This window comes from Mastomys coucha, unplaced genomic scaffold (genome assembly GCF_008632895.1).
Source record: "Mastomys coucha isolate ucsf_1 unplaced genomic scaffold, UCSF_Mcou_1 pScaffold23, whole genome shotgun sequence".
NCBI lineage: Eukaryota > Metazoa > Chordata > Mammalia > Rodentia > Muridae > Mastomys > Mastomys coucha.
This window is the reverse complement of record NW_022196906.1, coordinates 99,878,000-99,900,331: the sequence shown is the minus strand read 5'-3', so window position 1 is coordinate 99,900,331 and position 22,332 is coordinate 99,878,000. Positions and strand designations below refer to the sequence as shown.

Below are 22,332 nucleotides of genomic sequence, written 5' to 3'. Positions count from 1 at the left end.
ACTCAGAAATCCACCTGCCTCTGCCTCCCAAGTGCTGGGATTAAAGGTGTGCACTACCACCACCCGGCCACATGTTTCTTAATATAAGACACAGACATACAGATTTTTGTATGTCTATGTCAAGCATGGTCTTGCATTGAGCCACACTTAAGCCCTCTTAATTATATTTACTTTCTTAGTGTTGAAAATTGAATCCAGAGCCAACCACACGCTAAGCATGTGCTTAGCCACTACTCCCAGCTCCTTATTTAAGCCCTATTCCCTACTCTACTTTTCAAGACAGGGTTTCTCTGTGTTGACCAGACTATCCTCAAACTCGCAGATCTGATGTCTCTCTCCCTTCTGAGTGCTGGGATTAAAGGTGTGCACCACCACTGCCTGGCATCTTACTTAAATTTTAACAGATTCTATAGTTATCTTTGAAGCCCCATCTCCTGTTTCCATAACCTCTGTAAACCAAGATCAGTTAACAAGACGAAGAGTAGCACTCCTCAGCAGTGAGGAGGGCTGGTTTACTAAGGGACGAAGGAAGCATGACTGTGACCCTCTGCTTACCTCTTGCTGTGTCCAGGGAAGTATCTGATGTATTTATTGTCATGCAAGGACAAGTAACGAATAGTATCTGTAAGAAAACAGACAGGGAATAACAGTGTAGTATTTAAATAAAGTTTATGTTGCATTTTCACTTTTGAAAAGACAAGACCTAAGAACATACTATATTCTATCACACAAGCAAATTCCAGATGAACATGAGTGCATGCAGCTTGAGTGCATAAATAGATTCACATAACACCAAAGCCTAATTTCAATTGACAGCATTTATACCAACATTTACTATCACCAATTTGGGATCTTGGTGCACAATTCCATGGTGATGTGCTCACCTAGTGTGTGAGAAGCTCAGAGTTCAATCTGCAGCACGGAGGGGGAGTTTGGGAGACTCAGAGTAAAAACTACATTTAAAAAAAAAAATCACTTTTTTTGTTACCAATCTTTGGACTCTTCCCAAGTTACAATTCAACTTGTCCTGAATAAGTATTTCCTAGCAAGGAAAAAAAATCACTAGTTATAGACACTAATTTTAGTGTTTGTAAAGTGATAAGTCTTACATTGAGATCAGAAAAGCAAAGTAGAGGGCTATACAGTTAGTTTGTGAAAAGTTGGGGCTGCTACATAGACAGACTCTGTCAAAGAAAGGAAAATCAAGAGAGGAAAAAGAAGCCGATCTAGAAAAGTAAGCAATAGGGGGCTAGAGAGATGGCTCAGCAATTCAGAGCACAAGGCTTCCATCCCCAGGAGCAACACGGTTTCGCAACCATCTGTAATTCCAGTTCCAGGGGATCTGACATCCTTTTCTAACCTCCCTGAGCACTAGACACACGATACATAGATATACATACAAACAAACCATTCATACACATAAAGTAAAAAATAAAAAAATACAGAAAATAAAAAGATTACATTGACAACAGAATGAAGTGAGGCTGGGTATGCAGCTCATGGCATAGTGTATGCCATCAGTGGGTGAGGCCCATGGCTTAACCTCCAGCACTACAAAGGTAGGAATAGAATTAGAAAGTACTATGCTAGCTGGGCAGTGGTGGCGCACGCCTTTAATCCCAGCACTTGGGAGGCAGAGGCAGGTGGATTTCTGAGTTCAAGGCCAGCCTGGTCTACAGAGTGAGTTCCAGGACAGCCAGGAATACACAGAGAAACCCTGTCTTGAAAAACCAAAAACCAAAAACCGAACACCAAAAAAAAAAAAAAAAGGAAAGTACTATGCTCCTAAAAGAGCTAAAGAAAAGCTGGACCTAGTGCCTCTATCATCTCAGCACCCTGGAGACCAGCATGGGATACTTTTACCGAAGCCCTGTCTCAAAAACCAAATAGACACATCAATAAAAACAAATAAAACAAAAAATTGGAAGAGAAACAAATAATAGAAAACTTGGCACCAAAATGCAGGAGGGAAGGCAAAAAGCCCAGTAAGGAGGTCCAAAGTATCAAGTGGCTTGCAAGAGTGGGCTTTTTTTGAGACAAGGTCTCACTTTATAGTCCATGCTAGGTTAGAACCCATTATATAGCCCAGGCTAGTCTCAATAAGCAGCAATCCTCCAGCCTCAGCCTCTCAAATGTGGGATTACTGGTGTGAGCAACAAACTTAGCTTGCAGGGATGGTTTCTAATGAGAGGGTATTTACCTGTAAGAGAGAATAAAGAACCCTTTCTATGTATTCTCTAACAGTTTCAAGTGGTTTATCCGAACAACTCCAAGCCTAAAGCCTCTCAAATGATAACCACAATGCATTTCTGGCTATTCCCGTGCTACTCACCTGACCTAAAGAGAGATCCCCTCCCATTACCTGGAATCCCAGAGATGAGCAGGGTTCACCATCTTCTCCGCCCCATTTGGTAGCTGGTGCGCTGTTCCTGGCAAGGCAGTGGCCTGTACAGTTATCTCCTGTACCGGGTGGTATCATAGACCCTCAAACTGTACAAACTACTACCTCAGCCTGGAATCAGGCAAAAGAGAACGCAGGAGCACTGGAGGAGCTCTGCAGGACGCACTTGAGGAAGGAAAGGCAAACCCCCACGGCAGAGGCCAGGCAGCAAAGCTGCACGCGCCACACATCTGCCTCATCTTGTACCATATTTGGAGAATTGTTTAATTGCTTAGAAAAACAACCCAACAAAAGAAATACACCAGTCATTTATATATATTTTTATATGCCCTCAGAATTCTAGTATTTATCCTTATCCAAAAGCATCAACGGCATTGGCATTGCCTACTTAAAAACTACGTCTGACATGGACAAGAAAAGTAGAGATTATTAGATATGTACTCAGATCAAGTTCAGGACAGAGTCTCCTTAAAGAAGACCCATGCCTGCCAGTTTGCTTTGAGGCAGGTTATACTAGCAACCTAAGTTACCCTTGCTGAATGGCTAGGCATGGTGGTGCTTGTCTTTAATCCCAGCACCAAGGAGGGTTCCTGTAAATTTAATTTTAAGACCAACCTGATCTATATATACAGTACAAGGCCAGCCAGGGCTACCCAGTGAAAGCCTGTATCAAAATAGGGAGGGAAGCAAACTAAGTCACTGTGATTACGAGCACATACTGCCCTTGCAAAGGACCTGAGCTCTCTCTCCCAGTATCCACGTCAGATAGCTCATAAGAGTCTATAACTCCAACTCCAGAATCCGACAGCTTCTGGACTCTGTGGGCACCTGTGTTCACATGTGCACATACCACTTCCACACACACATACACACACATTAAAAAGAAAATGTTAAGGAAAAAAAAAAATGTAATGCCAGAGAGATGGCTCAGTGGTTAACAGTGCCTGCTTTTTTTCCAGAGGTCCTGAGTTTGGTTAACACTCACAGCACAGGGCTCAACTACCTGCACCACCAGCTCCAGAGGACCTGATGCCCTATTCTGGCCTAAGGGCACAGGCACACACCCATACAGAGATGTGTACCTACATTAAAAAAAAAATCTACTGTGCCTGCCATAGTGGCAAAGACCTATATTCTCAGTACTCAGGAGCATGAAGCAGGGATAACATGAGTTCAAGGGCAACCTGAACTACAGTAATACTATCTCAATAAACCAAAATGAAGAAATCTTACTGCCAAAAGTACATTAGTAAACTTTAGTATTAATAAGGCTAAAATTAGATAAAATAACAAGCACGTGACAGTTCAATCACCGAGACAGTTTTGTCAACTTAGGAATTTATTTGAGGGGACATCAGTCAAAAGCAGATACTAGTTATTAAAAAGGAACTTTTAATTCTTAAAAATACCTTTACTCTAAAGCAAAACAGAAAGTATTCCTGGAATTGACAACCACAGAGTCACCAAAACATTGTGTGACACAAACCATAAAAGAGTTAACCTCTTCTAACTATTTGATCTTTTTGTTTCTCTGTTGTTTTTAAGGCAAGGTCTAGCTACAAATGCTCAATGGCCCAGGAAGGGCTCAAATCAGGGCCCTGCGCACCAGCCTTCCTGAGTGCCGGAGGTACTACTATTCTTAATTTCATGCAGTTGGTCTCCTTTCCATTCTGCATTTAGTACATTTGCAAATTTTGTTTTACTCCCCCTCAGTCAGAAATCTAAGCGTTTATACCAATCCTCTGCCTTTTAGAAGATCTCACTGAGTGCCTTGGCTAGCCTGGTACTCCCATTCCTCCAGCCTCAGACTCCCAAGTGCTAGGATATTGAGGTAAAGTGTTATACTTGGGTTAATCCACATACATATTCTAAATAGAAAGGCTAGTGACTTACTAACTGCTGTGTGTCATGTATTTCTTTCTTTTGTTTTTTAAGTATTCTTTCAAGTTTCAAGGAGTGCAAATCATAAACACATCTGACTTACTTCTTTTTCCTACTCCACACTGCAGACATTTTTTTTTTTCTGTTCCCAGTCCTTCTAAAGTGCTAGTGGCTTGCTTCCAGCATTTTCACTTTCAATAATATAATCAGCACTGCTAACATTACGGGAAAATATTTAAACCAACTGTAACCAAAGTACAAGTTCTCACAAAGATTTTGTCAAGTATTTTAAAGAAACCAACACTGTGATCTCCTAAAAAGGCTTGCTTACCGTCTATTTTGTTAGAGCTGTAAACGACTGTGTTGGCTGCATGGGTGTATCTGATGAGGTCCACACCATATTTCTTACTGTACAGGGTTCTCTTTGGTCTGATGAACAAACAGAGGGAAAAACACAAACCATCAGAATCTCCTATCACAACACTCAAGCCCTCCACCCAAACAGCAGCTCCTGAGCGCTATGAACAGGCAGAGCTCCAGAAGACTCAGCGTGAGTCTCCTGCAAGTGTAGTGTGTATGAGCTCTTAACCACTGAACCGCCTCTCCAGCCCCCAAACCCCCTCTCTTGAAAATAAAAATCAACTCTAACAGCTACTCAAGAATAGTCTTTCATTTGTGAACACCAAAGCCCAGGTTAGAAAATAAAAGTAAATATAGAATATTAATTCAATCTTTTACTACAATATTCAAAGGGGGAGAGGATCTCCAGGGAGGGTCTTACCTGGCCTCTAAGTCACTCTGTAGTTGAAGATGGCCTTGAACTCATGACTCTCCTGCTTGGGCTTCTCTAGTGCTAGAATTATGAGAGTGGGCTACCATACCTGGCTTCAAATATAAACTTTGGGAAGACTATCTACCTGAGAAAAAAGTACACGAACTATCACAAACCAAGAGTCACAACAGAGAAATATGAGAGTACCTCAAAGCCAGTAACCTTTCCTAAGCCATTCACTTAGCAAGCACTTCTTAAGGCACTGATTTATCACAATTGAAACCAGATGCAACACTGCTTATGTTTTTAACATAACTTGCTCTAGAAGATGTCCAACCTTCCTATCCAGAGGTACAAAGCAGCAGCTGAGCCTTTCAGAAGACAAGCCTAACAAAACTACAAATGGTTCCTTTTGCTTTTACTTTCATGTAAATGTGTGTTTCCAACCCAAAGTTCAAAACTAAAGGGAAGTCCCTTAAATGCAAATCGTGATGATCAGATAAAAGCTACAGCCAAACCTTCGGCTGCCTGCTATTTAAAGTAGGCAACTGTTTAACTCAAATATCTCTAGAAAATAATTTAAAGTAATAGTATTTTTTATTTTTATTTTTGTTGTCCAAGACAGGCTTTCTCTATGTAGCCTAGGCTATCCTCAAATTCACAGATATCTGCTTGTATCTGCCTCCCTGAGTGCTGGGAGGCAGAGGCAGGCAGATACGCTCCGCTTTAGAAAACAAAATTTGAATGCTAGAACTCTCCACTTGAACCAGGTCAGAAAATAAAATCTTTTAACATGTTTTATACATTTATATCTCAGAAGAATTTTAAGCTAGACATGGTGGCTCACATCTGTAATTCCAGTCAGAACTCTAAGGCTGTGGCAGGAGGATCACTACAAATTCAAGGCTAGTCCCACTACAGAATGAGACCCTGTCTCAAAAACAAAACAGAGGGATCACACCTGAAGCCATGTGAGACCTTGTCTCAAAGTGTTCCTCCCAGAAATATTGTAGTAAAAGATTGACTGGTGTACTAAAAGTCACCAAGATGTTTGAATTTATGCAAAAGAACGTTCATTTTCAAAGTCATTATTTTGGAACCACCCGACTGAGCAATCAAATGACCCCCAGCTGCCTACAAGTCAATCATCTGACCTTTCAATTGTTAAAGTCAGAGAGGGTGAGGCCTTCTGCTTCATGAAACCTATTCTGAACAAGAATTCTTTATTGTACTACACTTTCTGTACACCTGCCTTGTGTGAAATCAAACACTACCAGGTCCAGTCTACTGTCTGAAGTTCTCTGCTCTGCAGTTAGTATTTGGTAAGCACTGACTAAGTGAGGCTGAGCATGTTGACTTTGCATCTATCAGTGGTAAAATCGAATCCTAGCTTAGCATGCATGGGGCCCTGGATTCTATCTTCAACCCTTCAAGCAAACAGTTCATTAAAGCATGTGGTGTTAAAAAACCCTGGGTTCCACTAAGATATGGTCTGTATGTCTCAAATCCAAACAAAACAAAACAAACCCAAAAACAAAACAAAAAACCCAAAACACTAACAGATTTGTTCTAATAAAAGAGATCTATTTTTTAATTCAGTTTCACTCTGAAAGTAAGAGCCTTGCATTACCACTGGATATATCTTTTTCTAAGTATTTTGGCAAGCTTCTTTAAAACTATGATTCCAGAGGCAAGTATGAATAAAAATAGTAAAGCCAGCTACTGCTGGTGGGGTACCTATGCATAATCCAGCACTTGGGATCAGGAGTTCAAGGCCAACCTTGCACACATAGAGTTAATTTGGACTACATGAGACCACTGTGTTAAGAAAGCAAACTGAGGGGGCTGGAGAGATGGCTCAGCAGTTAAGAGCACTGACTGATCTTCCAGAGGTTCTGAGTTCAATTCCCAGCAACCACATGGTGGCTCACAACCATCTGTAATGGGACCCAATGCACTCTTCTGGTATGTCTGAAGACAGCTACAGTGTACTCATATAAGTAAAAATAAATAAGTAAATAAATAAATTTAAGAAAAAAAAAAGAGAAAGAAAGCAAACTAAGTGGGGCTGGAGAGATGGCTCAGCGGGTAAGAGCACTACTTCTCTTCCAAAGTTCCTGAGTTCAAATCTCAGCAACCACAAAGGTGGCTCACAACCATCCGTAATGAGATCTGATGCCCTCTTCTGAAGTGTCTGAAGACAGCTAACAGTGTGGGGCACTGGTGGCGCATGCCTTTAATCCCAGCACTTGGGAGGCAGAGGCAGGTGAATTTCTGAGTTCGAGGCCAGCCTGGTCTACAGAGTGAGCTCCAGGACAGCCAGGGCTACACAGAGAAACCCTGGGGGGGTGGGGGGGAGGAAGACAGCTTACAGTGTACTTACATATAATAAATTAAAAAAAAAAGAAAGCAAACTAAGCATATATGCATGTGTGTGTATACGTAAACAGAAAAAAATTTGAAATGTTTTTGGGTAATTTATATTACCAATCACAAGTAATACCCCCATATATATTCTTTCAAGTTGAAGGAAGGGATGAACTGCATTATAACATTTAACAGACAAGCAAAAACAACAACAACAAAAAATCCTCACAACCTCTTTTTGGGCAGGTGAGATGGTTTGGAGGCTAAATGCACCTGCCAGGAAGCTCAATAACTAGAGTTCAACCCCCCCAGGACTCAGGAAGGGAGAAAAACACCAAATCCTGCAAGTTGTCCTCTGACCTATACATGTACAGCAAGCTCACACACAATTAAAATGTAAAAAGAAATATTGTAGGAAAACCTACTTTCAATTAAAAAAAGTTAAAACTAAATTCGTTGAAGCCAAGAGTGGAGGCAGAAGAATTGCTGTTGGAAGCCAGCCAGCACTATAGCTACATACAAAGTTTGACTGCTGGGGATGTAGTATCAACAAACAAACAAAACCAACTGTGTTTTAGCTATTTTCAAACACCCAAGTTCTAATACTGGTATTATCTAATAAAAATATTACTTCCAAAGAAACAGTAATTTTCTTTTACTGTTGGAATTACTGGATTATTCTTCTATATATATTTTTTACATTTACTGATTTTATGTATATGAACATTTTGTCTGCATGTATATATGGGCACCCTATGCATGTCTGATGCACATAGAGTCCAGAAGAGAACATCAGATCCCCTGGAACTGGAGTTAACGTAATTGTGAGCCTCCATGTGGGTGCTGCTGATTGAACCCAGGTTCTCTGCACAATTAACATGTGCTTTTAACCACAGAGCCATCTCTCCAGCTCCTGGATTTTTTCCCCCAAATTCTCTCTCTCTCTCTCTAAAGATTTATTTATGTTATTTATAGGAGTAGCTGTTATTTATAGGACACTGTAGCTGTCTTCAGACGTACCAGAAGAGAGGGCATTGGATCCATTATAGATGGTTGTGAGCCACCATGTGGTTGCTGGGAACTGAACTCAGGACTTCTGGAAGAGTAGTGCTCTTAACAGCTGAGCCATCTCTCGGGAAATCAGAAATAGGGGCAAATCCTCTGGAACTAGAGTTACAGATGGTTACAAGCCTTCATGTGGGTGTAGGAACCGACTTGTACCTCCGTAAGAGCAGCAAGTGCCGGTAGCCATCTCTCCAGCTCCTATATTTCCTTTTTGGGACAGTCTTACTATGCTGTAGTTCAAGCTGCATTCCGATTCTCACTCCAGCCTCCCAAGGGCTGAAATTACAGGCACTGCTGAACACAACCTTCTTTTTTCAATAAAGTTCTTCAGAGCACTGTAACTTTCTGTAAGTTTGTAACCATGTAAAAAGGCGACATGCCTGAATAAATAGTTTTATAGTCTTAGTACTTTATTCCTTTGAATAGGATATGCACTTCCATTACAGGTTTTGGGGGTAAGATTCTAATCTATGTATTTCACCAAACATCTCAAACAAACCAATTTCAAATTACTTGTAGTTCCAAACAGAATCAAATGGTCAGACCAGTGTATGATAATAATCAATACATGAATATGAACATCAATTCAAATAACTATTTGTCCAGCTGGTAATTTTCTCTTCCCCAGGATCCTCACCGTAGGAAACTCTCCCACATACAGCAAGCTTGAAGTCAGGGATAGTTACATAATACTTTTCAGAGCTCCAGCGAGGAAACCCATCAAAAACATCTTATACAGCTCATTCTATAACAGCCTTACTTTAGATAAACTCAGAGAGACAAATTCCAAAGGGAAACTATTATTTGAAAAAAATAATAAACAAAAAGGAACAGCTGGAAAAAGTAGAGAAAACGCTAAGGATTCAAAAACATACGTAACTTTAACAAAATGTTGAAAACAGTAGCTATTAAACCAAACACCTCCTGCTTAGGAAGGACAGATTGACAAAGGGAATCAAAATTTGCCTAAAATAGTTTCTGCTACAAAAGAGGTCACTGCTTTTCCTTATCGAGGACTTCAACTTCCAGAGGTGAGACAGGCAATGTCTTCCTCACAACCAGGCTACGAAAACGGCAGAGATACACAAATTCTCCAACATTATTTCCATAACCAGTTCCTGAATTCCAAAATGTTGATAATTATAAGCAAACCACAATCTGGCGGTAATTTTTTTTTTTTAACTGTTTTGAGTCAGGGTCTCGGCTAAGAAGTTCAGAACTCAGGGTCTGATTGCTTTTGTTGCCCAAATGCTGAGATTACTGGCTGGGCGGCCAAACTTTTTCTTTTTTTGTAATGCAAAAGGAAACACTAAATTGTTCCGGAATGCTTTCTTTGTTTTAAAGAGAGCTCAAATTCTGACCAGAATGGGGCGGCCAAGTTCTCAAGAGTCTGGCAAAGAAAAGTTTCCGAGAGGCTGTTTAACAAGTTAACTATAAGCCTGGGTACTGGTACTGGGAAAGGCCAGCAAGCTCACATGGGCACAATCGATAAATCCCGACAGCTTAAAAACTGCATCCCGCGGGGCTTGAAGGCAGAAAAGCCGCGCGGGAAGCTGAGGGGTAGGGGGTGGGCACCGTGCCAGGGCTGAATCCAGGTCACCGCGGTGAAAGCAGAGAGCTGACGCCACTGATGGACAGAACAGCTCTTACCGTTCTGCATCGAGCTCAGAGTCCACCCGCACATTCTGACAGTCGCCAGAGGAGTGGAAAAGTCTATTCGTCCCGCTGCGGGGTGCACGGACATGGCGTTTAAAGGTCAAGGTCAAGGTGGGGTCTGGCAAGCGAGAGAAGCGGGATCGGAAGAGACCAAAGGCACATGAATTAACAACCACCATCATCTTAAAGAGGATCTCCTGCAGCACTGCGGGATGGAGGCGGCCCTGGCAAGAGCGCCTGCACCACATGCCGGGGGTTGTGGGGTGGTGGGGTGAGGGGAGCTCAGTCGGGGACCAGAGACAGAAAGAAGGAGAGGGGCACTCGGAACTCGGCCACTATCACACTCACTTGCCCTCCTGGCAGTCATAGAGCACGATGGAGTCATCATCGCTGCTGGAGATGACCGTCTCGCCATTGGGACTGAAGTCAAAGCAGTTGATCTTGTCCGAGTTCTCGCGGAACACCTTGGCGACGCGGAAGCTCCTCAGCACGCTGTCGGTCAGCTTCATGGCGGCGGCTGCTGCTGCTGCTTCTGCTGCTGAAGGCAGCGGCGGTGGCGGCGCAGGGCCGGGGCGGGGCCGAGAGGCGAGCGAGCGGGCTGGCTGCTCTGGGCCAAGCCCGGCGGTGCGGGCGCCGCGGTAGAGGCAAACGGAAGGACGGCTGACAGTGATCTTGCCCCGTCCTCTTCCTCAAGCAACGCTCTCTCGCCGGGATGACGGGACCTCGCCGACCGTTCTTCTCCGGAGTCACTTTAGGGCCAACCGGCGCTCCGCCGGCTCATTGTGTCCGCCATCTTGAAGGGAGAAGCAAAATCAGAGGGCGAGGAGCCTGTGCCGCGGCGAACGCCGGGAAAGGGGGCGGGGCAGGAACAGAGGCGCGAGCTGAGAGGGGCCGGGCGATGACGTCAGCGGGGCGGCCTCCCATTGCTGTGGCCCGGGAGCCGGAGCTCCGCGGTTCTGAGGTGTGAAGTGGGTGGCCTGCGGGCTTGGCGCATCTGAACGCTCTCTTGAGGGCAGGGCTTGAGGTCGCCTCAGGACTAGTGCCTTTGTGAGTGCTCTCAACTCCCAGGGAGACGCAGGTGTCTCTGAGGCTGCAGGTACTGGCGGAGAGGCCTGCCTGTTTGTGTGGGTGGGAATCAGGTGAGCCCATCACCGAATGACTTAACCACTCACTACAGCGCCAAGCCAGGAGGCTTTGATTTGTTATCTGATTGAAGTACAACACAGAGTTGCACACATTTTAAGAGGATATTTCCAATTGGGTGTATATGATGTATCTGAAGCCAAATAACTTCAGAAGCTTGGAACTTATTTTAAAACTTTATGAGTCAAAGCGCATGAAGATCGCTAATTTCTAGTGCGGGAGGAGGGGGAACCTTAGGAAGGGCTGTGGGATATTTGACTCACTGGTAGGTAATTGCAAGGCATGACAACCAGAGTCCCTTATAACCTGGGTTAGCAAAAAAAAAACCACGAAATAGAACACTAGAAAAAAAAAAGGAGTCTTCTTGAAAAATGTGCGGGTTGTATCTCGTAAAGAAACAAGGTAGCTACAAAGAAATAAATTGTTGGCTGAGGGAAAATGACAAGATTTTAAGTTTGTACTGCAGTTGCCTCCTGACAAAGGGCAGAGCTCCTGGCTACAATTTGTTCTGGGGTTTGAGGAAGGGAAAGAAACAGTTTGAGTGAAACCTGAATGGATGGCAAGTATCCAAACTGCAAATCTATTCTAGAAAAATCTTCCACAGATGGTTGCACTCAATCCTCAGTGATTGTTTTTGAGCTTAAAAAGGATGATGCAGGCTGCCATGAAGCTTGTGATAGCAAGGACAGATCTGGTGCCATGTGCCCGACTTGCTGTGTGAACTGAAGTTTTCTGAAGAGCATCTATAGTTAAAGATCCTGCAGACTGGCTGGCTACAACATCGCAATTGTGGAGAGATCAAATGTAGCCAAGAGCCAAATGATCTTGAACTATTTTAGTTCTCTTTAAAAAATGTGTTGTGTGTGTGTGTATGTGTATGTGTATGTGTCTTTGTGGGCACACACCTGCATAAGTGCTTTTACCTTCTGAGTCTTCTAAGGTGGCCTTGCTTTAGACTTTTAATAGCCATTTACTCTAACTTCTAACATTCTCCTAACAAATTCTGTGAGAGATGTCATTCAGGTTAGCTTCATTAACCCTAAAGCTCAGATGGCTGTAATATCACACCTGAAGTCCCCTACTATGCAGCTTTGATATTTCCCATCTTACTTGATATTTCCACAAATATAATTGATCAACATACTGATTTTTTTGGGGGTGTGTGTGTGCTGTTCTGTGACTAAAAATTTGTGTAATCTCTCCCAGGTAGAGCCTGTCATTAAGGGTAAATTGACTCCTAATTCCTGGGCAAAGCTGTTCTTTTATATCAGCATCTGGGAAGCAAATATACCCAGGAGATGCCACTGTGTGTGTTTGGAGGGGTCTGTTTTAACATACAAAAATGACTGTAGCAACAGCCTTAATTTACCAAAATGTTCTCAACCAAAAGAAGTCCTTGAAAGATATCTTTCAAAACTATATTCTGTGCCTTCTTTACCTTTCACTGTTAAGACCGAGGCTTCCTCCCAAGATCTTGAATCCTGGTTTTAAAATGGAAAAAGAAAAGGGTTGTTTGTTTATTTGTTTTTTTGTTTTCATATTTTAAGGTGGCCACTTGGATTCACTTGCTGGTTTGGCTCCCTGCTCTGCTGTAGTGGGCTTGCCTGGCTTCCAGTCCAGTGGTATCACTGCCCTAAAGGATAGACTTTGAAAGTGACCCAGAATGGCTAGGGCAGAGGGAAAGCTGGAGTTAAGAGTGGGCTATATCACTTTTAAAAACAGCTCCAGGTTATGTGTGGTGGCTCACACTTCTCATCCGAGTGCTGGTCTACATTAGTGAGGTTGAAGTCAGCCAAGGCTGGATAGTGGGCTAGAGACAGTGTACTCACATACATAAAATAAATAAATAAATATTAAAAAACCAAACAAAAGTCAGCACTGGGTGTGGTAGCATACACATGGAATCCCAGCACTTAGGAACTAGACAGGACTATCTTGAGGACAATCTATGATGCATAATAAGACTACTTAAAAAAGAATCTAAAAAGCAAAACAAAACAGAAAAGGAGCAAAGCCCGTGGCTGTTCCCTGGGCACAGCCTCCAGAGACCACCTCTCCAGATTTTTTCTTACAAATTCTAATTGAAGTACACTCTGAGCTAAAGTGCCCAGCTGGGCTTCCTTAGAGCCTTGGGATAATTAGAGTCTGGTTGCTTCTTTGGACCATTTAAAAGAGGGCAGGGCGTGTGTGAGAAAAGAGTAACTACTTCTGAAGAAAGGTGGGCTGTTGGAACACAATTGAATCCAGGGGTGATTTTGTATAGACTTTCTACTGTAGTGGATCGTTCACTTAGAACTGCTGCATACCTCATGAGTTTATTGATTTGCTAAGTAAATGCTTCATTTCCTTCCCTCAAGGGGAGCCCTTTAGGAAATAAGTGTTCTTTGGGAGATGTAGAAGAGTGAAACATCTTATATCAATCTGAGATTATAAAATCATAATCTCTTCGGAGGCAACCTCACTGTTGGTTTTTGTTGGGTTTCAGACTCAGGACAAGTGGCTGGGGAGCCTATTTAAAATATCAAAGTGTACCTGGCCTCCATCTTCTCCCAGCATCCCTCAGTCTCCTACCTGCTGCAAGGTGTGGCTGGCATACATGCACTCTGCCTCGAATTTTCTAGCCCAGGGGCTGGGCTTCCCTTTACTGGTAGAGAAGACTTATTAATTTTATCTATTCTCTCTCTCTCTCTCTCTCTCTCTCTGTCTTCTCTCCTCTCTCCTCTCTCTTTACCTATCTCTGGATCTGTCTAAGACCAAAGAAATGGGTCAGGGGTGAAAGTGCTTGCTATCAAGATGGACTGGACACCGGGTCATGGAACCCATTGGTGGTGGGGAGAGCAGACTTCCACAAACTGTTGTTTGCCTTCCATGCTTGAGTTGTGGCGTGTACATACACCTAAATGAATAGATATAAAACAAAAGCTTCTCTTTCTTTCTCTCTTTCCTTCTTTCTTTCTTCATTCCTTCCTTTCTCTCTTGTAGTTTGACCCCAGGGTCTGATGAATACTAAGCAAGCTTCTCCAATTTCTTTTAGGCTTATTTTTATAAAGAGGAAGCCTGGGTTTCTGAGTGGTTAAGTAACTTCTCAAGGTCTTGAAGACAGCAGACACCAGACTGGATTCACACAGTGCTCTGCAACTCCAACTTTGGCCTTGTTCCCAAGGCAAAGGGCAAACAACCATTTGTATATAACAAAGTCCATTGTTGGCAAACAATGCTGTCTTGTTTTGGGGCAAAGATATGGACTGATCTGGGGCAGGAGAAACTGCCTAGTCCCCAGAGCTCTTATCTTGACTCCCACAAAATTGTCTCCAAAGTCTTAAAAAAGAAAAAACTTTCTGATAACTTAACCTACATTATATCCCATGGATTCCAAATTCACAGATGAGCTGAGCCTGAGATGGGTAGATCTGAGCTGAGTACGTTAGGACTTTCTTGTCCTGTGGTTGCCTCCTAAACAGTTCAGTATAGCAACTGTGCAGCATGCATATCGTATTAAGAATTGCAGAGGCAGGCGGATTTCTTGAGTTCGAGGCCAGCCTGGTCTACAGAGTGAGTTCCAGGACAGCCAGGGCTATACAGAGAAACCTTGTCTCGAAAAAAAAAAAAAGGCAAAAAAAAAAAAAATTACAAAGGAGGCAATTTCAAGTATACAGAAAGATACTAATTTAGGGCTGGGTGTGGTACCCATACTTTTAACTCTGGGGAGGCAGTGGCTGGTGGATCTTCGAGTTCCAGGACAACCAGGGCTACACAGTTAGACTGTGTCTGAAAAACAAAGCAAACAAATGAAAATATTTAAGTGACTTCCATGAGTTTTGGTATCCATGGGGATTATGGAATCCATTATTGGTGGAACTATTGTTACTTTATTGTTTACATCTTTTATTATTTTATGTATATGAGTGTTTTGGCTGCATGTTTGTACATGCACACATAAGTGCACACCAAGGCCAGAAGAGGGAGTTGGATCTCTGTAACTGAAATTACAGATGGTTGTGAGCCACTATTCTGGGACTGGGAATTGAACCTAAGTTTTTTGGAAGAGCAACCAGTGCTCTTAGCTGCTCTTAGCCATCTCTCCAGGCCTAACTTTTTTTTTTTTTTTGCTGCTTTCTTGAGACAAAGTCTATGTAGCCTGGAACTCATTATGTAGACACCAGGCTAGTCTCAATCTCACAGAGATCCACTTGCCTCTGCCTCTGGAATGCTGTCATCAAAGGCACATGCCACCATGCCCATTGGTGGAGATTATTGTCAGATGACTATGAAGCCCCGGTGGTTGTGTGGTATAATTCTTACAGCCCTGGTGGTTGTGTGGTATAATTCTTACCCTCAAAGGGATGACTGGGCTCTGGCAATCCTCCACAGTTCTACAGTGGAGCTGCTTCTGTGAGAAGTTTGCATCTTCCACTCCACCTTGCCAACCCACCTCCTTCCATGGATCCTCTGCACCCTTGCACCCTCTTGCTACAGAGGACCTCAAGACAGATCCAGCACTTAAGAGCCAAGGGTGTCAGCAGAGGAAGACTGGCTCCAAGCTTGAGGCCTCACCCTGAGTTGAAAAGGTTTTTTTTGTTGTTGTTTCTTTGTATCTCCACCAATTCTTCAGTTTACTAGGGCAGCTTTGTTTCCTCTTGGCACACAGCTTCATTTTTTAAAGAACTGTAAAAATTAACTAAACGGTATTGATCCTTTCCCTGTAGCTGTCCCATTGACGGGTTAAAGGAAGGTTTATAATTAAATGGTACTTGTCAAGAAAATACCAAACAAGCTAGTTGGGATTAAAATCAGGTACATGGATCTTCAAACATGCCTCTCAGCAACCGTACTTTCTTTTTCCTTTTATTTTTTCAAATAAATTTCATGTGACCTCAAATTTGCCATGTAGTAAGGATGACCATGAACTTCAGATCCTGCCTCCACCTCCTAAGAGCTAGGATTATAGGCATGCACTACTATGCCCAGCTTTATGTAGTGCGATGGAATGAACCCTAGGTGCCCATATGCTCAGAAGTGCTCTACTATAAAACATTATTCTCAGCTCAAGAAAGGTTTTATTTGGAACAATTTGACATGTTGGAAAATAGGAGGCTACCACCTAGGCTGTTAAATTTGGCGTGGGTGTCCCACTCTCGAAGACACAGGGACAGACATCAATGCAATCAGCAAGAGGTTTTTATTGATCCAGTATACTGGGGTCGTCTAGCATTCAGAACAAAGACGACTCTGAGGAACAAAACTCTTACTTTTTTTTTTTTTAAAGATTTATTTATTTATTTAGTATATGTAAGTACACTGTAGCTGTCTTCAGACACTCCAGAAGAGGGCAGCAGATCTCATTACAGATGGTTGTGAGCCACCATGTAGTTGCTGGGATTGAAACTCAGAACCTTCGGAAGAGCAGTCAGTGCTCTCAATTGCTGAGCCATCTCTCTAGCCCAGCTCTTACTTTTTATACCTTTCCAGAACAGAGTTTTACACCTTATAAAGTGGGCTGGTTATACTTTGCAAAGTGGGCTGGTTATCCTTCCCATTGTTCTATTGTTTTTATTGATCTTTCTCTTCCAGGAAAGGGGTAGATACCTGTTGCATGTGGTGGTGGGGGAGACCCACCTTCCCGGGGACATTTCCTGGAACCAGGCATTTCTTGGGGATGGGTGTTTGCTCTGTAAACCCTTCTGAAGCTCTTTGTCTTTAGGCTTAATGGACATTCCTTGCTCCTTGGTATTTTTATGAGGTATCCCTGTTTATTCAATTCTTACAGCTGTCCTGTGACTAAGAGGTTTAGATCTTTTCTTCCTTCCGTCCTTCCTCCCTTCCTTCCTATCTTCTTTCCCTCCTATGTTTTTTAAAAATTAAAACATGCATTTATTATTTTGTTTGTTTTCAGATAAGATCTCACTAAGTATCAGCCCTGACCGGCCTGGAATTTGCTACGTTGAAAAGCTAGCCTCAAACTCGGTATGATTCCCCCAGTGTCTGTTTCCTAGGATTACAGGTATGTACATCCAGGCTTAGCTATATGGGGCTTTTTGTATGGGACCCAAAGACCCAGGATATCAAGGACAAATGTAGGACAAAATAGATATTTGAAGCAGCATTAGGGACAGTTTATGGAGCTGATGACAGTCTTAAGTTCTCTCAAGTATTCCATAAATTAAATCAGTTTTGGCCTGGTGGGTTGGTTTGGTTGTTAAAGATGCTTGCTGCACAGCCCTGGTAGTCTGAGTTTGATCCCTGGAGGCCATGCAAATGTCGATAGAGAGAAGCGACTCCACAAAGTTGTCCTCTGACCTCCACATATGCACTTGTGTCTGTATATATACATCACAAATGCGCAATAGTAAATAAATAAAACCTGAAAAATCAGTCTATTTTCATTGTGAATTTTGATAGATCTTTTCCAAAGGTTTTTTTTTCTTTTTTTTTTGAGTCATCACTGTAAAATGCAGTGCTTGCTTCAAAGGAACAAAAGAGTGTGTTCTGAGCTAATTATGACTAACTGTGACAGGGGATATGGATTCAAGTTGTTCCACAGGCACTTTCCACCATGGAGGCAGTTGTGTGACAATGTTACAGTCACAGAAGAACGTACAAATCAACTTTATGATCCTAGAAAACAGGTCAGATCCTTACCAAGGCAGGAAAGCCTCTGCTATAGGTCTTAGATGCTGTCTGACGATGGTGTTCTTCACTTTTGCATTGATAGATGCTAATGGGCTATTAAATTATAAGTTATTGTACTCTAGGGGTTTTACTTCATAGTCAAAGTGATGTTAGGTCCAATAGAGAGGCAGGTGATAAATGTCTAGTAAGGGAACTAAACAGTTTGGCATGGTAGCTCACAAAAGAGGCTGAGACAGAAGGATTGCTAAGAGTTCCAGGTCCCCATCTCAAAGCAAAAACAAAACAAAACAAAATACTCACTAAACTACTGGGTAGAGAGGTGGCTCAGCAGTTAAGGGCATGTGCTGCTCTTCCAGAGGACTCTTGTTCAGTCGCAATCTCTCAAGTGAGGCATCTCACAACTGACTGTAACTTCACTCTCAGGGGATCTGACACCTCTGGCCTCCTCTGACACCTATGTTCGTGTGTGTGCCCTCACAGAGGCACACACATACAAATACCTAAAAATAAAATATCAAGAAACATCAGATCCAAGCAACAACAAAAACTCAGGGGAACCAGAATTGGCCCAAGATATCAGCTCTAGATGTGTAACATTCTACTTCTCCAGAATCACAGAATTCCAGTTAGTAATTAGTCTTCAGAATCTTCCATTTAGGTATGGCTTCAATCCACCCACAGCTGCTATTGTTGGGAAATTTGTACATCTCTGAAATTCCTGTTGAAATCCAATCTTCAAAGAAAGAATGTTAAAAAGCAGGGCTTTTTTTTTTTTTTTCCATTCTTATTTTTTGGAGACAGGATTTCTCTGTAGAGCCCTGGCTGTCCTGGAACTCACCCTGTAGACCTGAACTCTGGCCTTGAACTCAGAAATCTGCCTGCCTCTGCCTCCCAAGTACTGGGATTAAAGGCATGCGCCACCACTGCCTGGTAAGAAGCAGGGTCTTAATCAGGTGTGGAGATGCAAACCTTTAATCCTAGCATTCCAGAGACAGGCAAACAGATCTCTGTGAGCTTGTTCTACACAGCGAGTTCAAGGACAACCAGGACTACACAGGAAGACCCTGTCTTATAACAAAATAAAACAAAAAAAGTAGGGACTCTGGCTAGGTCCTGAGGGTATGTCCATTGTAAATGAGATTAAGGCCTCTTCTAAGAGACCCGCCCACCCTCCATCACATGAAGTCATTGTTTATCTCCCCTGGAGGATACAGTGAATAAAGCTATGGCCAGACACCAGACCTGAAGATGACTTGCTAATTATTTTCTTTAGATTTATGTATTTTATTTATATGAATACCCTGTAGCTGTCTTCAGACACACCAGAAGAGGGTATTGGATCCCATTACAGATGGTTGTGAGCCACCATGTGGTTGCTGGGAACTGAACTCAGGACCTCTGGAAGAGCCATCAGTACTCTTAACTGCTGAGTCATCTCTCCAGACCAACTTGCTTATTTTGTATGTGTATCTGTGTGCGTGTGTATGTAAATGCCAAAAGACAACCTTAGGTGTTATTCCTCGGGTACCACATTCATTCATTGTTTTAATTAACTTATTTTTTTAAAAGATTTATTTATTTATTGTACATAAGTACACTGTAGCTGCCAGATCTCATTACAGATAGTTGTGAGCCACCATGTGGTTGCTGGGATTTGAACTCAGGACCTTCAGAAGAACAGTCAGTGCTCTTAACCACTGAGCCATCTCTCCAGGCCTAGTTAGCTTATTGTTAAATTTGTGTGTGTATGAGTGTTTTGCCTCCATGTATGTAAGTGCACGGTACCTGGGGCCTTAAGAGGCAGGAAGAGGGCACTGGCTTCCTTAGAATTTGGAGTTAGAGATGGTTGTAAGCTTCCATGTGGGTGCTGGGCATAGAATCCCCATCCTTTGGAAGAGTGGTGAGTGCTCTCAACTGCTGAGCTATCTCTTCAGCCCCTCCACTTCTTCTGAGATAAGGTCTTATATATCCCAGACTGACCTTAAACTACATAGGTAAGGATGACTTTGAGGTCTTGAGGCTTCTAAATGTTCAAATTATTGGCATGTACCATAAAGCCTGGTTTATGTGATGTTGGGGATCAGACCAGGGCCTTGTGCATGCTAAGGAAGTACTCCATCAACTGAGCCACATTCCCAGCCCTGTCTCCATTAAAAAAAAAAAAAAAGATTTCCTTATGTATATAAATGTTTTGCCTCACATATGTATGTGTACTACATGAATGAGGAGGTCAGCTTTTCTGGAACTGGAGTTCTGGATAGTTGTAAACTCCTTGAGTGTTAGGAATAGAGCAACAATTTTTTTTCTTTTTGGGACAAGGTTTCTCTGTGTAACCTTGGCAGTTCTGGAACTCACTCTGTAGACCAGGCTGGCCTCAAACTCAGAAATCCGCCTGCCTCTGCCTCCCAAGTGCTGGGATTAAAGGGATGCTCCACCACTGCCCAGCTGCAACAAATGCTCTTAACCACTGAAACATCTCTCCAGCTCCCTGTATCCATTTTTTTTTTTTTTTTTTTTTTTTTTTTTTTTTTTTGGTTTTTCGAGACAGGGTTTCTCTGTAGCCCTGGCTGTCCTGGAACTCACTCTGTAGACCAGGCTGGCCTCGAACTCAGAAATCCGCCTGCCTCTGCCTCCCAAGTGCTGGGATTAAAAGTGTGCGCCACCACTGCCTGGCTCTTATTTATATTTCTATTGCCTTCCATACAAAGAAACCGGAATTTCCTTTTCCGTCCTTCCTCCTTGCTCCTTTTTTTTTTTTTTTAAGGATTTTGAAACAGGATCCCACTGGGCTGCTAAAACTGACAGGGCACAGCAATGTCTTCAGTTGCAAAATGGAAGGGATTTCACAAAAGGAAAAGAGAGAGTGCTGAGTGGAGGAAGCATTACATAGTAAGGAAATTTAGGGTGTGGGGTGGCATGTAGTGGGATCTTGATTAAGTGCCTCAAATACACTGTAGTACACACCTGCAAGTTTAGTACTCTTGGAGGCTGAGGCAGTAGGATCACAAACTTAAAGCCAGCCTAGGCTACTAAGTGTGACTCTGTGTGTGGTGGGAGTTGAGGTAAAAAACCAGAACTTTTAAAGGAAGCGTGTTTGAAAGAATCCTTTCCATCAGTTAAAAAAAAAAAAAAAGTGTACTCTTGTGTTTTCCGAGTCCAGCCAATAGTTGATTTTTGAATGTGGGAAGGCATTACTGGGTCATAGCAGACACAAGGTGAGAACACGGATAGGGAGGAAGGCGGCTTTGGGTCATGTTGTTTACAGGCAGTTTGCTCTTGTGTGTTCAAAGGTCACCGAACAGAAACCTTTTGCTGAGTTAGCTGTGTGTGGTAGCTTATTGAGAAAAGTGGTAAACATCAATGAATTGTCATGGATGACTTTAAATCTCTTTCTAGAGGGGTGTGTTGTAGCTCTCGCTGCCGTTTAGCCCTGTGTCCAGGACCTCACAGGCATTCAGGGTGTATGTAACGACTGACTAGATCTAACAGGATGAAGAGGGAAGGCTCATTACAAACCACTGAGAATCCACTACAGGAATACAGAATCCAGAGGCCTTCATTCACCTCTTTTCAGGTTTTCTGGCGGTCAGTGAGGCACGAAAGTTTAAACCTCTGCTCTCGGTCTCTAGGGAGACCTCAGACCAGCCACTTCCGGATTAATCCCCACCCACAGAGAGTCGACTTCCGGTCTCCGGCGCTAGGAGCAGCGGAAAGGTAGGTTTGCGTCTCAGGCGCATAAATGGTCCTTGGAAGTCGTTCCTGGCCCGGACAGAGACAGATCCAGGCGACAGCAGCCCCTCAATTTTGTTACATCTTGCACTGCGCGGCAGCACTTCCCTCGAGAAGATTACAGGCTCAGCCTCGGGCGACGTCACTTCCGGTCACCTGGCGGTTGGCCATTTCCGACGTGATGCCAGCTCCACTTGGTTCTGGGAGAAGTCAAGGCTGGTCTTCGCTTTTCCTCCCGCAAGCCAGGTGCACTGGAGCTGGGAAGGTGTAGTGTCTTAAACAGCGTTGGGAATTTGGCAACTGAAAATGCAAGTTGTCCAATTAACTTTAGACTTACCACAACGTAATTTTTAGCTATTAGTAACCCAAAATATACTGGTCATAGTTATAATAAAAAATTACTTATCCGAAATTCAAATTTCACCAAATGCCCAGTAGTTTATCTGGCAATTTTGGACTTGAACTTTTTTTTTTTTGGCCCTGAATTCTAATAGGGACCTTCTAGGCTTTTGCCCCTCTATGAAATAGATACAAAATTCACCTAGGGCTAAGCATCATGTTTTAGATGCTAAGATGTGTTTAGTACCAAGCCCCCGGGAATCCCATACATGAAAACTGCACATGTTTGCAGGCATCCCGCGGCAGTGCCCTGTGCATTCCTTTTCACAAACAGCATTTTTTTTTTGGG

The 22,332-nt window shown here is 42.9% G+C and overlaps 2 protein-coding genes and 1 long non-coding RNA gene across 8 annotated transcripts in view; 1 reads left to right on the top strand and 2 right to left on the bottom strand.

Annotated features, from left to right (window-relative positions):
• The window catches only part of Wdr82 (WD repeat domain 82), a 19,289-nt gene extending 8,291 nt beyond the window's left edge, over positions 1-10,998 (bottom strand). Inside the window, exons 1-3 of the mRNA XM_031343268.1 lie at positions 10,491-10,998; positions 4,614-4,711; positions 556-622 (exon numbers count right to left, since the gene is read on the bottom strand). Of these exons, the coding sequence (XP_031199128.1) occupies positions 556-622; positions 4,614-4,711; positions 10,491-10,651 (326 nt within the window). The 5' untranslated portion in view covers positions 10,652-10,998. The remainder of the gene's footprint in view (positions 1-555; positions 623-4,613; positions 4,712-10,490) is intronic.
• A 6,062-nt stretch (positions 10,999-17,060) lies between these two features.
• Positions 17,061-22,332, top strand: part of Glyctk (glycerate kinase) — an 11,638-nt gene continuing 6,366 nt past the window's right edge. The window contains exons 1-2 of one of the 4 annotated variants that reach the window (XM_031343267.1): positions 17,061-17,286; positions 21,490-21,629. The gene's annotated coding sequence lies outside the window, so the exon portion shown is untranslated. Of the gene's footprint in view, positions 17,287-21,489; positions 21,630-21,780; positions 21,953-22,332 lie in introns of those variants that run through there. The other 3 variants (XM_031343266.1, XM_031343265.1, XM_031343264.1) reach the window with 3 other exon arrangements.
• The window catches only part of LOC116072055, a 12,432-nt gene continuing 11,243 nt past the window's right edge, over positions 21,144-22,332 (bottom strand). For all 3 annotated transcript variants that reach the window (XR_004111299.1, XR_004111297.1, XR_004111298.1), the window contains one exon: positions 21,144-21,944. This is a non-coding gene — a long non-coding RNA (uncharacterized LOC116072055). The remainder of the gene's footprint in view (positions 21,945-22,332) is intronic.